Source organism: Bemisia tabaci, chromosome 1 (genome assembly GCF_918797505.1).
Source record: "Bemisia tabaci chromosome 1, PGI_BMITA_v3".
Classification (NCBI taxonomy): domain Eukaryota; kingdom Metazoa; phylum Arthropoda; class Insecta; order Hemiptera; family Aleyrodidae; genus Bemisia; species Bemisia tabaci.
In genome coordinates this window covers 56634098-56649135 of record NC_092793.1, presented here as the reverse complement: position 1 = coordinate 56649135, position 15038 = coordinate 56634098, and the positions used below count along the sequence as shown (strand labels likewise).

Below are 15038 nucleotides of genomic sequence, written 5' to 3'. Positions count from 1 at the left end.
ACCTTTTTAATTCCTTCGAAGAGTGGTGGAGGTTAATGTTGAAGGTTTTGAGGGTGAAAACTTACCGGGTTGTAATTGATAGGAGCCCGGGAAACTGCTATTGTTGGGAAGGCAGCAGAGGGTTGAGGTGAAGCAGCTTGAACGTAGCCTGTGACGCTCTCGTTGCCGCTGGAGGTGTACATGTCAATCGTGGGTCCGGGGGAATTGGCCGCCGGGAAACCGCCGCGAGTCGTCGTCGCATGCGGCGAGGCCGGCGGGGGCCCGAAACCCTGCGCCGCCACAGCAGCCGCTGCCTGGTAATTGTTCATCACTGCCAACACAAATTCAAATCAGATACATTTCCTACTTCCGCTTCAAAGCATACAAAAGTCCTATTACACACTGGAAAAAAAACACATTGAATCTAGAGTCTAGACTCTTAAAAACATCGACAAGAATAAATACTCTTGATTCAATCGGATTTTTGCTTAAATCAAGAACCAAGCCCCTTAATTTGAGCGGATTTTCTTTTGATTTAAGCAAAAATCCGATTGAATCAAGAGTATTTTTTCTTGTCGATGTTTTCAAGAGTCTGGACTCTAGATCCAATGTGTTTTTTTTTTCCAGTGACTAAAAACATAGACGGAATCCAAGGGCGTAGACCGGGGAGGGAGGGGGGTCCCAGGGGGTCTGGACCCCCTCCCCTTAGCCTCGTTAATTGTACCTTTTTTTCTACTTTTGGAGGGCAGAAATAAAATATTATCGGGGACGTACACAAAATAATGTAAATTTACCGTCACGGACCCCCCCCCCCCCCTCCTTGAAGAATTCCTAGCTACGCCACTGGACGGATCAAGACACTTTGAATGGGGGAGGGTCGTAAAGGGGGCCTCCTCCAGAATACTTTCAAAATTTTAACGCATCTAAATGCAGTTCGTGTCATTTTGGCATGAAAAATTACCAAATCTAAACACCCGTCTTCCTTCTATCTTTGTTCCCTTTTTCTTCTTCCTGTGTTCGGCCCTCCCCCCTCCCCCGGATTTGCCTATGACGGAAAGAAATGTGAAACTCGTATTTACGGCTATTTACATGAGCTATCGTCCGTTCCGGGCTCATTGGCCGAAAGTTCCGGGTGCAGCAGCCGTTGCTCCGGCGAAAGGAGCCGCAAGAGCAAACATGAACAACAGACCCTAGATCTAAAATAATCAAGTTGAATCTTTAATTCTTTGGAGGATTGGAGGTCAAATAGGACGGTTATCGTAGAATTTCCCGTATGCTTTTCGCGCCGACTAGCGACCGCACTGCGCTTGGCGCAATGCGTGAAGTATTCCGGCACTCTTGTAGGCGCTGATATGCTTTTGGCTCCGGTCAGCGACCGCGCTGAGTTTGGCGCAAATCGTGGAGTATTCCGGCACTATTGAAGGCAGTAGACAATATACTTTTCCCGCCAACCGGCGACCGCACCGTATTTAGCGCAGTGCATGAAGTATTCTTGCAGTCTTGTAGGCGCTAATATGCTTTTCCCGGCGACCGGCGACCGCGGCGACCGCAGTATGTTTGGCGAGATTAGAAACGATGATACAGAATTAGATTTGAAAGAAACTCTAGATACAGAGGAGAAATAATAAGTTTGAAGAATGGCTAGGTAAAATTGATGAAATGGTTTACGCTGAGTGCAGACAAAAATATTCAATCATTCATGAATTGAAAGTAAGCAATCCACATCCCGAAAATCTACCGATTTGCCGTGAAAAATTGCAGAAACTTGATATATCAGGTCGATGTACCCACTCTTTGAATTTACCAATCGATTTAGTGAGTGCACGTATGTGAAAGTCAAAATGCTATAGTCATTTTGGGTGCATTCATTTTTCATGAAACAATTGTAAGTAATTTCAATCCCGAAAAACCATACATTTTCCGTTATAAAATCGAAAAAATCAAAATATGTCGACTCCCTGACGTGAAAATTAAATTCTACGTGTGAAAATACTTATGTATCGATATGCTGAACAGAATGCCCGCCTCTCCTCGTAATTTACAAACCGTTCCTATACTCATCTCAAAATTTTTCTCAGAGCTTTGTGTTATTATCAGCTTCCATTTAAACCCCGGTTTGATGGCCGAATCGGCTGCCCAAAAAGCAAGCCATTTTTGAAGGGCTCTATGAGAAATTCGTGATATTATCAGCTCTCAGGAAATCACCCCATGGGTAAAATTGCTGGTATAAATTTTCGAGAGCTTAAAATAATCGTATTCAAGAAACTAAGGCATTAAACTATGGAGTCAATTTCGTTTTAATAATGTAACGGGATTTACTTGTCTTCAGGTCAAAACTCATACAAGGAAGCCCCTTGCAAGAGGCTAATTTTTTGTAATTTCACTCAATTTTTTCTCCTTTTTATAATTGAATTGCTTGTCACATTCTGAGGTCAATCATATTAAATTGTAATTTATACATTTCTTTTTTTTCCCCTTCATTTTATTTTTTGTTTGGAGAAGTTTTGTTGATTTCTTCGGATTTCGAATACTGTAACTTCTCTTCTATTTGGCCGATTTTTATGAATGAGACCTCTTTTAATTCGTGTTTCAACGGAGAGTAAGGAAAAAATTGCTAAAAACTCGCGAAATAATTTTTTCGAAAATTGGGCGAATCCTAGCGTGACGGTGAAATGGTTAATGAAGCGTAAGTAATTGGGCGAGGAGCTGAGGATCCCGGCCTAGCTTGGCGACCGTCATTAGCTATTGTTCGTCGAGACGCCGCGCCGACGCAGTGATCAGGAGCGTGGGGAAGAGAGGGGTAAGTGGATTCCTGTATGAGCCACGTTTAGCTAATGGTCTAATGAGTCTCGAGGCTCATCACAGATTGCACTTACACAGATTGCACTGTATTTCTTAGTTTTAATAAGAAATAAAATATAATTCTGTAAAATTAGTAAATAAATACCAAGACAATTATTCAGGATGTCAAAGACTGACTGAAAACTTTTTATTAACCTCATATGATAAAAATATTATTATCAGCTGACACTGACATTGTTGTCAGATGAACAGCACTATCAGAGCACGGGTACCAACTTTTGAAAAGTATAACAGAGGTTTGGAGATCTGTCAAAGCAACGTTCTGAACAAAGCGGAGGAGTTAAATTCTCATTCCGAGAGTGCCGACCTGCTCAGCCATCCTCGAATCAATTCGCTTGATTCTGCTTATATATGCATATTTTAAATCAGCGCGTCGTACTCTTAGGCTTTTTTTAAGAAAACCAAGTAACGTAGACTCTTGGTATTCACTGCACATAAACTAGAGAGCCCCAGAATGAGAAACAACTTTAAATCATAATTATTGACGGATAAATAAACTTTTTACACGCTTTGGAAAATCTCAGAAGTTCGCGGTAGTCACTTTTCGGTAAGGAACTAAGGGACTCGGTTATTGTATCGAGCAAGGTTCAAAAAGATCTACCGAAAATTAAATGCAAACAAGAAGCAGAAGTTAATGCGAGTAAATTTTTACCCACGGAAAAGAGACTTACATCGGAGGCAAATTTTTATGTAAAGAGAAGGCATTTTTTTGCCAGTAAAGAAGTGCACTAAAGAGTTTGAAAAGGAAAGAAAGGCGAATTCACAAAAGACACTGTTGAGGCACTGTTCAAATGGAAATTTCATGCTCTTAAATTAGTACGAACTATTTTTTTTCCTTAGACTCCCTATTTTTGAGATTTCGTGAGAAAAGCGCGATTTCAAGCAAAATTCAAGCAAAAAACCAATCGCCGGCGGCGTATTTTTCCCCTCCTCCTTTCCCCAGCCCGCTTTTTTTCGAGATGGTGGCCTAAACAGACAGCCAATTCCGGTAAACTATTGATATTGATATTGTTCTGGTGGCCTATTGTAACACGTTTCCGCGAAGGGATCTTCTACACAATGATTTACCCAGAAAAGTGCTTGATTGCCTGGACTATAAAAGAGAACTGCAGATTATATTTTTTCCGCTTTCCATGATTTCAAATACTATCTTAGCCGACGAGCTGAAACAAATGGGCGCAACATGCATTTGCTGTAAAAAGTTTCCATTTTCAGAAAACATCCCTTACTCGCAAAGAAAAAACACGTAAGAAATTGCCGACGCTTACGTTAGCAACCTCGAAACAGCTTTCAAGAATACATACGTACCCGCGGACCAACTGCAGGGAGGTTTTTGGCTCGTGAAGACAACAATTCTAGCTAGGGGCAAAATCCACCCTCCCCCAGTTTGTCCGCAGGTAGATATCTATCTATCTGCCCTACCTGGCAGCCTTCCCCCATCGAACACCCAGAGGGTACACTCTCTCAAAAGTCACCGAAACCTCTAAGATGCCATATACCCCAAGGTAAGTCTCCGAAATTCCTTGGTGATGCTCTGAGTTGAATCGAACCCAGTCTCCTCTTTTTCTTGCATTTACGATGACGATTAATAAAGCACAGGGTCAAACTTTGGATCAAGTCGTCTTTTACATACATCGACCCCAAACCATCATTATCATCGCGTCAAACCTTACCATTGTTCTAGCTTCAAAATGCCTTGAGTCATACGAAATTACTTGAAGAACGTCTTCAGGGACCGATAATAACACTAAAAATTACTGATCGTTGTTTAAGGATATTCGTGCTATTTCAAATATTAAGTAATTAATTTATCAATTAGTTGAGGATGGTGCGGTTTTACAATGATTTGAATAGAATTTTCTTTCAAAGCGGCCACCGGATATTAGTTTTATATAATCAGCATCAATGTGTGACGTAATACAAAGTGGATGAAGAAGATTTTAAACGGCTCACTCACCTGCAGGATAAGGTAGTCCAAAGCTGGGGTAGCCAGAATATCCCGCGCGGCCAGCCGTGTACGCGGCATACGCTGCAGTTGACGGAAAACCTGAAACATGCGTTTACATTTACTAGAATATTATGCATTAAATCGCGAGATTAACGTAACTAACCGAAAAACTTTCTCCTAATTTTCTTGAACGTCCTTTTCTAACCACAACTTTGCGTGCTGTAGGAAATTGTCCATGCAGTCGAAAAACACCACGAATTCATCTTGAGCAACCGTTCCTATTTCCGAACCAAGGGCATTTTAGGCTTGACGAGATTCTCTGACTGAAACCGTTTCCTTACGTCGTGCGGTAAGTGTGTGCTTTTTTAAATACCTAGGTCTTAAAAAAAATGTAATGTTAAAAATTGATTGTACTCATGCTCCGGAGATATTTTCTTGCCACAAAATCTGAAATCCAACCGCAGAGATCCCTACGGCTCATTTACTTAAAATTTGATATTTTAAGTAAGAATTGATATTTGATATAAAATTTGATATTTCCGAGTAGCTAATACGGCATATCAATCGAATTGGAGGTGAATCGTATTTTTGGCTCTTAAATCAATTCGTCCAGGCTCAATACATAAAAATGATTGACCCAAATGAATGATGCAATATTTCAACCTCCCGAATGGCTCTATTTGTATCGCCATCGGGTTAATTAAGCGAGCTAATATTGGCACGTGTGATTGAGTTCCGTGTGAAGTTCGCGTTCATTGCTGGTACCTGATAAATTCAAAATATGCTCCCGCCAAATAAAGATCGAAAAAAGTCAGCTCTAGGACTCCTCGAACTCTCAATACTTCGCGGCGAAAAAATATCGGATCAAATGAGACAAGCTACTAATTTTGTAATCTGGACCCTGTCCCAGAGTCCTAATCCTCAATAGGGTTGTAATTAACCCACCAGTTATTATTCCTCAGCTTTAGTATATATTAATTTGTAAATTTCTTAATACCTTTGTAGTACACTGGAAAAAAACATATTGGATCTAGAGTCCAGACTCTTGAAAACATTGACAAGAAAAAATACTCTTGATTCAATCAGATTTAAGCTTAAATCAAAAGGAAATCCGCTCAAATTAAGAGACTTGGTTCTTGATTTAAGCAAGAATCCGATTGAATCAAGAGTATTTTTTCTTGTCGATGTTTTTAAGAGTCTGGACTCTAGATCCAATGTGTTTTTTTCCAGTGTAGGCGAAATCTTGAATAAAACTTGAAAAAAAAGAGACAAGAACTAGAAAAATACGGAAAACTCACCATCTGATAGGGCGGCGCCAAGTGACCACATAAAATCTGAAAAAGCAGAAAAAAGAAAAAGATGAGGAAAATGAATTAGAGAAGAGAAAAAGGGCTTTGGAGCAAAATTAGAAATCTGTCCAAGGAATTAGAGAATAGTCTAACCCCCTTCTTCTTCTATGTGATGATATATAATTTTTTGGATGGTAATAGTTGTTTATTGAAAGAAGCGTTATCTTTTGAAACATGAGGTGTGAGTTCAGACTGTATGAGGAAAAAAAAATGCAGGTGTGCATGCTATTGAAAAGGGGAGGGTACATACAAAGCCTAGCATATTCCGTAAGAAACTGTTATCTACTCTCTCTTTGATTCTGCGGGTGGTTTCTCGCTTTTTCCCCATCCAACATTTGTGTTATACAACGTTGAAAAGTTTTCCGGGTCAACTCCCTGTCGCGATAAAATGGGGATTTGAGCCCAATTTAAGGTCATAAGCTTGGCGATACAGCGGAGAATTCGGTACTGGGACGTCGTAATCACGTCATTCCGATGCCGGTCGTCAAGTCAAAACCCAGCTTTGACGTCATGTTATTCCTCATTCATCTTTCTAGTGTTTAGGTTATATTCATCAATGTAGCATATGAATGAAATTTTTTGTTGAGCCATTACATTATCAAAACATTAAACTTACATTTTACACAAGTTTAACCTTATTTCTACTTAAATAAAGTTTAAGTTAAGTTCGTTATGATAAGTTTTTCTAGTTATCTGATAAATGTGGCAGTTGCAGGCTCTATGTTACAACGTTGCAGTAATAAAGTAATCTAAGCTCGGCTTTTCACATAACGTCATCGATCAACGTCTCTCGGTGACGTCTCCACCTTAACATGTTTCATGACGTCATCTAATTGCAGATTCTTACCATTCGTCCTGTCTAATTCAACCCTCACATCCAGTCTCGTCATATCAATGGGCCGGGCTTATTGCAAGGTCTACGACTCCACATGATGTGGGTTATGAAATTATCTCTCATCACAATGTTGTTCCAATTTGTCCCCTTGACAGATTGGCTTTCAATATGGTCTTTAAAGTTTTGGCCCCTACTAGCACAATATTGCCCGTTAAACTTGACGGCATACCGCTACTTCAACACCACCATTTGCTGCTCCTTCAAATAAAAGGTTATGCAAAGAGTCGTGCACTCGTGGCTTAAACGCAGCGCACACATTCAGGAGATACGTGTCCATTTACAACTCGATCAACGAGGAGCACTATGGATCACGGGGAGGTATGCTTCCTGCATTACACTGTGTAATGCGGAGTTGCCTAACTAATCTTTTGACAGTCGGATAACCTCAGAGTAGAATTTGCTGTACTCGTAGACCTCATCCCGCAATCTACATAGTACTCAAAGAACCCGAGTGATATGCATGCCTTCAGTTCCATGAGAGCGTACGACACTCATAAAAATGATGCATCGAAATTGGGTTTTGACTAGCAAGCCCATGTCAAGGGAGTGGTAGTCACGTGAAAATGCTGAAATATCAGTTGTATTCCCAAAAGCATGACCTTAAATTGAGCTCAAATCTTCATCTGTTACGCATTCCACTCCTTCTTCAACAGGAGTTGAGTAAATGCTTTCCTTGACATATCTCGTTTAATGTAAGTATACTGTGATTAGAAAAAAAATATTATAAATATATGACAAATATAGAAATGTTACTTCATCAAAATAAAAACTCGCGATGCAGAAATATGTATATTTCAACATTTTGACCGCCTGAAATCTGTAAAAAATGAAAAAGACGGAAATGAAAATCCGAAAAATATTTTGTTCTCCAATTTTAACGGACTCATTTTCTACCCTCGTGAAAAACCAGAAAACGGAGAGATTAGGTAATTGAAATAAGGTTTAGAGGGGGTATCTATCATGTTACAAAGGTTTCAAAATGGATTCTCCTCAATTTTATAACATTCCAACAAGTGACTTCAAAACTGCTAATATTTTCTGTTTTTGCTCAGTCAATAAAAATTTTACACCACAAGGATTGTGATGATTTAATAATTGACTTACAACTTCTTGTTAATTACGGTACAAATGTTCGTTTTTTAACCTTTAAAATACGCTGTTCTTCTAAAAAAAATCATTGAAAAAAAGAGAGAAAAAAAGCAAAGTTGTACGGAGAAAAGTAAAAAGGTCATTTTACGTCAACATTTTACTCTGCTCATTTATGGGAGCATACTAAAGTAAAGTAATGGCATAAATTGAAATAGTACCGCAAGAAAACTAGTTTAAAAATGGAACCAGTTAATACGACGCCATGCCATTGAGGCAAAGTAGAAGTTGATTTTCTCTGAAAACCATTTCTTCGTTGGTGCCGTCTTTTCCTCAGCAACAGAATACGGACGTTGTATTGTAAAAAGGCTTTGATCGTAATAAGAAAAAATAACGGAATTCGACTGAGGCATTGAATACTGCAGAAGGTGTTATTGAACAAACATGACTGTTTAACGTGCTGAAGGCACGTCAGAGGTTCATGGTGAAATATGATGAATGAAAAGGGGGAAATGAAAAAACAAATAAAGAACTGAAAAATAAATGAAACAAAATAAAATAAAAAATGAGCGCAAATAAATGAGAGCGGAACGTAAAAGTCCCACTTGCAATGTGCACGGGTGTTTGGTACGACTAAATATTGTTATTGGTTGTTCTAATCTGCCCGTCCGCTTGATTCTAATTTTGCGTTTGCGGAAGATATGAAGGATATAGAGATACGTTCATCGATACTTAAGAGTTAAAAATTTATTTTTTCTAGGTGCTTTATACATTTTTTAGTTTTGGTTTTTTAGCGTGTTTCTGGTATCTATTTTTAAATAACTATGGAACTATTGTAGAGAAACATTTGGTCCACCGTTAAATGGCATCAAGGTTTAACTTTAGTAAAACCTGACTCAGTTTGTCTTTACAGTGCATAAGTGATATGCAGCGATTCAAAGAAGCGAGTGAAGAAGAGGAAAAGTTGGGAGCAAGGCTATAAATACCATCAGCAACTCGGGACCAGTGGCGTAGCATGCTTTGCGATATATCGATTGATCTGCCATTTAAACCTATGGAAAAGGATCGATATAGAGGTTGTTCGCAATGAGCACCTTAATAATCGATTCTTTACCATAGCTTCAAATGGGGAAATATCGATAATCGATTTTTCACGCCTCGCCACTGCTCGGGACATTTCGCCCGGCAACTCTGATTATCTTCAGCCGGTCGACAGAATAATAAAAATTAAAACTGAAGCTAAAAAATCGCATCATTCAAAACCCAGAAGGAAGAGTCAAAAAAAATGCATCAAAGAGGACTGAAACAGACTCGAACGTAAAAATTCTGAAGAGATATGATTTATACTATAAAAAAGTGTTCACGCGCAATGTTCTGTATCTCAATTTTCTTTCAATACTGACGCGTGTGATATTATCAACTGATATCTTTCAGCAAAACGCTCTGAACTAAATTTATTGTAAATCTAATTGAAGAGAAAAACCTCAGAAAAAATAAATCACCGAGTACTCAAGATCTAGGCTGTGTATTATCTTCAAATTCATCTATCTAATGGTTTATCTACACTAATGACCTCTAAATATTTAAGAAAAAGTACTATCTATGATAGTTAAAATATTACGCATCCTATAGAGAACAGAAGAAATCGGTGGTCAGGTATTACGCAAATGTTTTCGCTCATTATTTATTCACAAGCCTCAATGAATTCACGCATTTAATTAATGCCGAGCAAGAATTGATTAAATGCAAAGATTGATTAAATATAGTGGTGAAAGACTAATGCGTGACAAAAAAGAGATTAAGTTTAGGAATGATGGTAGTAGTTCATGTATAACATTGAACACACGAGGCTCTAAACTATGATGCCAGAGACAAAGGGTAATGAAAAACGTTTGAAAGGCATTACTCGTGGCTTCTTAACGAGCTAAACAATATTTATTTTTTCCTCTTGAACCCAAGAAAAATACATTTTTTTGAGCCAATACCTCTCATGCGCAGGTCGACAATTTCACAACCCATCAGGAGCGAGTGAGTTCCTGCATCTTTCGCTTATCGCAGATAGGTTACTCAAGAGGTCGAGAATGGCTGAACTTCACGCGCAATATAAAGAAAAAATTGTATTGCAAAAATTTTGGAAGACTCATATGCTCACTTTGCATAAATTGGTGGATCTTACTACTTAATAACTTATTACTTTTCATCCGATCATTAAGTTGTCCTTCTTCTTTCCTTCTACACGGTTGAATACCCTTTTTTATTCGTCCTTCTGCCAAAAAATATCAATAACTGCTTTTATCGTGATCAATAATGTGTCATGTGTTGTGAGGGCTGCAGCTTCCTTCAAATTCATTTTTGATGGCATTGTTTTCCTAACGTGTAGGATAATATAAGAGATGCGAAACACATTTCAGACCCGAGGGCTCAAGACGACTTTTTCGGAAACTGCAGTCAGCGCCCTACATCCCCGCACATCCCACCCAAGCTAAACTAATCAAAGTAAACTTTATCAACCCTGCTATATTTCAGTAAAAAAGTGACCTTTACTAAATTTTAAAATAAATTCAATCATCACGAAGTTCTTTATTGCGATAAGCGATGGATGCAGCAGCTCATGTGTTGATGATAGCACACCGAGTAAATCTACAGAGGCTCCATAGGAGGGCAGATTCAGAAAAGTTCACTCTCTTAGGGTTCGAAAGGGCAGACAAGAATAATGTGCGGCTCGTTAAAAAGTTGCTGTTAATATTTTTCATCGGTCGTCTTTGTATGTTATAAAATAAAAGATATGAAATCGTTAAACTTATTTTCTGGACGATCCTGAAATATTACTAAAAAAATAGAACAAAACAGTAAAAATCAGGAATGGTAATCCTTCTTCAGAGTAGTCTATTATAATGATGGGGAAACCTTTAAATTCATACATGTGCATTTCAGTCAATAGATTTGCTCGTTTAAGTGATTCCATACGATCTATGGACGGGATTCGCCACTACGCTGCGCTGCTACGCGGTTGATGTCTTTGAAAAGCAATAAGTATTGTTACGTACAAGTTAATGCAAGAAACTGATCCATAACTTGTAGCAGCATTAATACTGAGTAGAATGACATCAAATTTGTTGAGACTCATCGTACATTTATACCTGAAACTACAATAACGGATGTCACCCATTGATTCAATGTGTAAAAGAGAGATAGCGATATAATGACTCACTCTTACTCAGTGAGTCAATGGACGACGTCCGTTATCGTAGTTTCAGGTACAAATTTACAATAAATCTTGATAAATTTGATGTTATATTCTACTCACGGTCAGTATCAATGCTGCTACACGTTATGAATCAGTTTCTTGCGTTAAATTGTACCTACGTAATGATAATTATTGCTTCTCAAAGACACAAACTGCATAGCAGCGCAGCGTAGGGGCGAATCTCGTCCCTAGATCACATAGAATCACCTTAAGTTTGAGGGGAAACCAATGATTTATGCCGCCTAAAATTAGCCTGACAATTAGTATCAAACTTTCAAGAACAAGAATAAATCTACAAGCTAAGAAGTCTAACAGTATGTTATGCGTTAGTATGGTACTGCATGTATAAAATTGTGTAGAAAAACACATACAAATTAGGAGCCACTCAAGTGTAAATACTTACTAACTCTTTAATTGTTGGATTGCTATAAAATTGAAAAGTTTAGGTACTCTAGGAGAGGAGGACAAATGACAATATACGAGATTTCGAACTCTTTTGAATAATTAGGTATTTCCGATCAGAAATATATACGTATCTCATATTTATGAGTTCTATTGAAGCCCAAATGTTCCAATTATTCATGCCTCACTCGTTTTACGTTAACATTGCATCACAATAAGGTGAAAGTATAAAATTATACGTTTTGCCTCAAATCGGCAAAACAAGCTATTTACTTAAATTAGTTGCCCATTTTGCCCACGCCTGAATAAAAAATAAATAATAATTAATTTAAAAAAACTGTAATGGCACTGGGCATTACTAAGAAATACATGATATATGAGAGAAATTCGTGGAGAAACTGATTAATTTTGGGATGAAGAAATCAGATAAGCTTATTCACAGTTTTGATCCAAAATAGAACATCACTCCTCTGAAGTTGTATTCAAATGGAGAGGTGCGTAAAATATGAAAAAAAAACGAGGAAGAAATGGGAAAAAAGCTCCCATAATATTCTAAACGATTGAGATACAAATTGAAATATTGGGAACAATTTTGGGAAAATCTAAAGATATAAGTTGACTAAAAAAATAATGTTCAAATTATAGACCCGAATTCCAAGAGGAAACTACGATATAGGGAATAAACAAAAAGATCAACATTATCAAGGCAAAGGGATACGAGAACACTATGTTAGTATTGAAATAAGTTAGAGAAAATTTAAATTCTAAATGTTAATAAATTTGATACTTGAGTACCTAGCTACGGGATAAATGGTGTACGTCAACAGGCTATTCAGAGCCTTTCTAACTACGAATGAAACATTGTGTTATTCTAGGTTCATGGTTTAAATTTTTACTCAAATTTCATTACTTGAATGCATTATTACCGCGTTAATAGCTTGAGTATGCCGCCGTTGAATACAATCAACACTATCCCTAGTATCGGTCGAGGTTTCTACGTGTGAATGAAGATTATTCTTTCTGATATTTAGGAGGAACATACTTAAAAATAAGGTAATGAAAAAGTATTTTAAGCGCTCGCCCCGTGCGCAGTGCTTCTTGCTTTCAACCAGCCACTAATTTTCTTCATAGCTGGAGCTCCTGCGATTGAATCGCAAAACTGTCATCAACGAGGGGGCGAAAAAGTCAGACAAAATTATCACATAAATACTATGATTTAAGGTTTTACTTTATTGCTGCGTCGAAAATAGATAACTTTCCACAGTCTCATTTCGCTGAAAATATAGTTCTGATTTTTCAAATCTTATCATCGAAATTTCAATGAGCATATTTTTTAATCTGAACACTTCTCAACGCTTATCATACTATACTCGGGGTTTGTAAAAACTCGTCTGCTTTGAATGTCATCTGCGTATCAGCTCTGGGCAAAGCTGTGTATACATGTTTACAGTCGGTAGTAGTGGACACAAAAGACACGGGCTTCCTGTTTTTGAGCGAGAAGTCCGAAAATCTGGAAGTCCGCCGATGTACCGCGGTCAAGTCACCATTCAGATGTTATATACGCTAGATAAGAGCCGTTACTTTCACTGAAGTTCCTTGGCGGGGTCAACATACGAGTATGAACTACTGAACTAACTAGTCCGCTAATACTAACCTACTGATACTTGGTGGTGGTATAACTTAAAATCACTAACAGACCATAAGTCGCTAATGTAACATGGAAGTAGAAAATATCAAACGAACAACAGAAAGGATGTTACTCTCTGCAGCTGAATTCAAAAGTTCCTTATTGAAGAAAGGAAGACATACGAGGAATTGACAATATGACTTACTAGTCCGCTTAAACTATAATCTACTGGTACAGGGAGTGTAACTTAATGACACTAATGTAATACAATTAGTCGCTAGAGTAAGACAGAACTAATGTAAGTTCCAATCCCCAACGTTTGAAGGAATAATTCAACGAAATAATTCCAAAAAACTCAATGATTCAAGGTGATGAAAACGACATGTATGTTGATTAAACTACTTCATCGGAATTAAAACGTCTCCGTCTCGGTGAGTTTTACCACTACTTTTGGTGAGCTATGAAGAATCCCTTGATTGTATGATTTTACTACACCAATGTGAAACGACATACCTCAAGAGCAGTGCTAAAAAATCAAACTTTGGGAATAATTCTTATCGGTACTAGTTTTGTTTCGGCTGTCTAGAACCTATTTGCCGGTATATCCGTATACCGGCCGTATTCCTATCCTTCTCGTGTTAATGCTATTATAATGTTATGTAATGTTATGTTTTGATAAAAGGTTTCAGGGCTGAGGCCGGTAACTAATTTATTGGACTGCATTTTGTGATTAGGAACTTCTTTCTTACTAATAATCAGTTTAAAAAGAACGTATATGTATGTTTGTACCATTAGTCTATCTATGGGTATAAGTGTTTTTACGGATAGCCAGAAATGGTAGTTTCCAATTGCAAAATGTAGTCCAATTCGCAAGCTCGGCTCAATGTTAACCTGTGAAAACAACTATAAAGCGTCCCTTCGTATTCATCTAGTGTACGAATCCCTCGACACGACCTATTCACTCCATTCAGATTATGAAATCCTCGTATAAATGATGGACTAATCAAGGCTGAATATGTAAAGACTAAGCGGAATCAAAGCTTTAAAAATAACGATTCACTCGAAGAATATCACTCACAATTAGATCAAAGATCATATGCTAGTGCATGAATATTCACTTTGATATGATAAGTAGGAAATCTCCGATTGAGTGATAGCGCGGAGGTAATAGTGAGCAGCTATATGAGTCGTCAATAATTCTTCACACCGCGAGGAATTCTAAAAATGCAATGCAACTTTTTATGAGGAGGTTTCTGTGCAATATTTAATAATTATTCACAATTGATCAAATTGTAAATTAAGGTCAAGCAAAGCGTATGAAAAGGGTAGTTCTGTAGTAATTCATCCTAGCTCATACTATCCACCTTCTTAACTTAGCATGACATTTTTCGGCTTCATTATGGCAGTAGGTTATGAAATCTTGTCAAGTTTCAGGTCTAAAGATCCCCTCGTCGTTAATAAACGATGATTCCGTCTTTTGGATTCGTATACTAATTGGTGATTCCGAGGAGCTTATCAAAGGCAAAATCATATCTCTTGAAGAAATACAGGTATCTCAATGGAAATTTGAGGTTGAATGCGTTTATTCTGGAAAAAATGCTTCAAGGATCTTACTTGCCACTTAAAATGAGGCTCTGTTGGTT

General features: G+C 37.9%; 1 protein-coding gene across 3 annotated transcripts in view; it reads right to left on the bottom strand.

Moving 5' to 3' along the window:
• Rbp6 (RNA-binding protein 6) overlaps window positions 1–15038 on the bottom strand; it is a 243401-nt gene that overhangs the window by 21616 nt on the left and 206747 nt on the right. For all 3 annotated transcript variants that reach the window (XM_019060155.2, XM_019060156.2, XM_019060157.2), the window contains 3 exons: window positions 6088–6123; window positions 4799–4888; window positions 66–310 (listed from right to left, as the gene is read on the bottom strand). In XM_019060155.2, the coding sequence (XP_018915700.1) occupies window positions 66–310; window positions 4799–4888; window positions 6088–6123 (371 nt within the window). The remainder of the gene's footprint in view (window positions 1–65; window positions 311–4798; window positions 4889–6087; window positions 6124–15038) is intronic.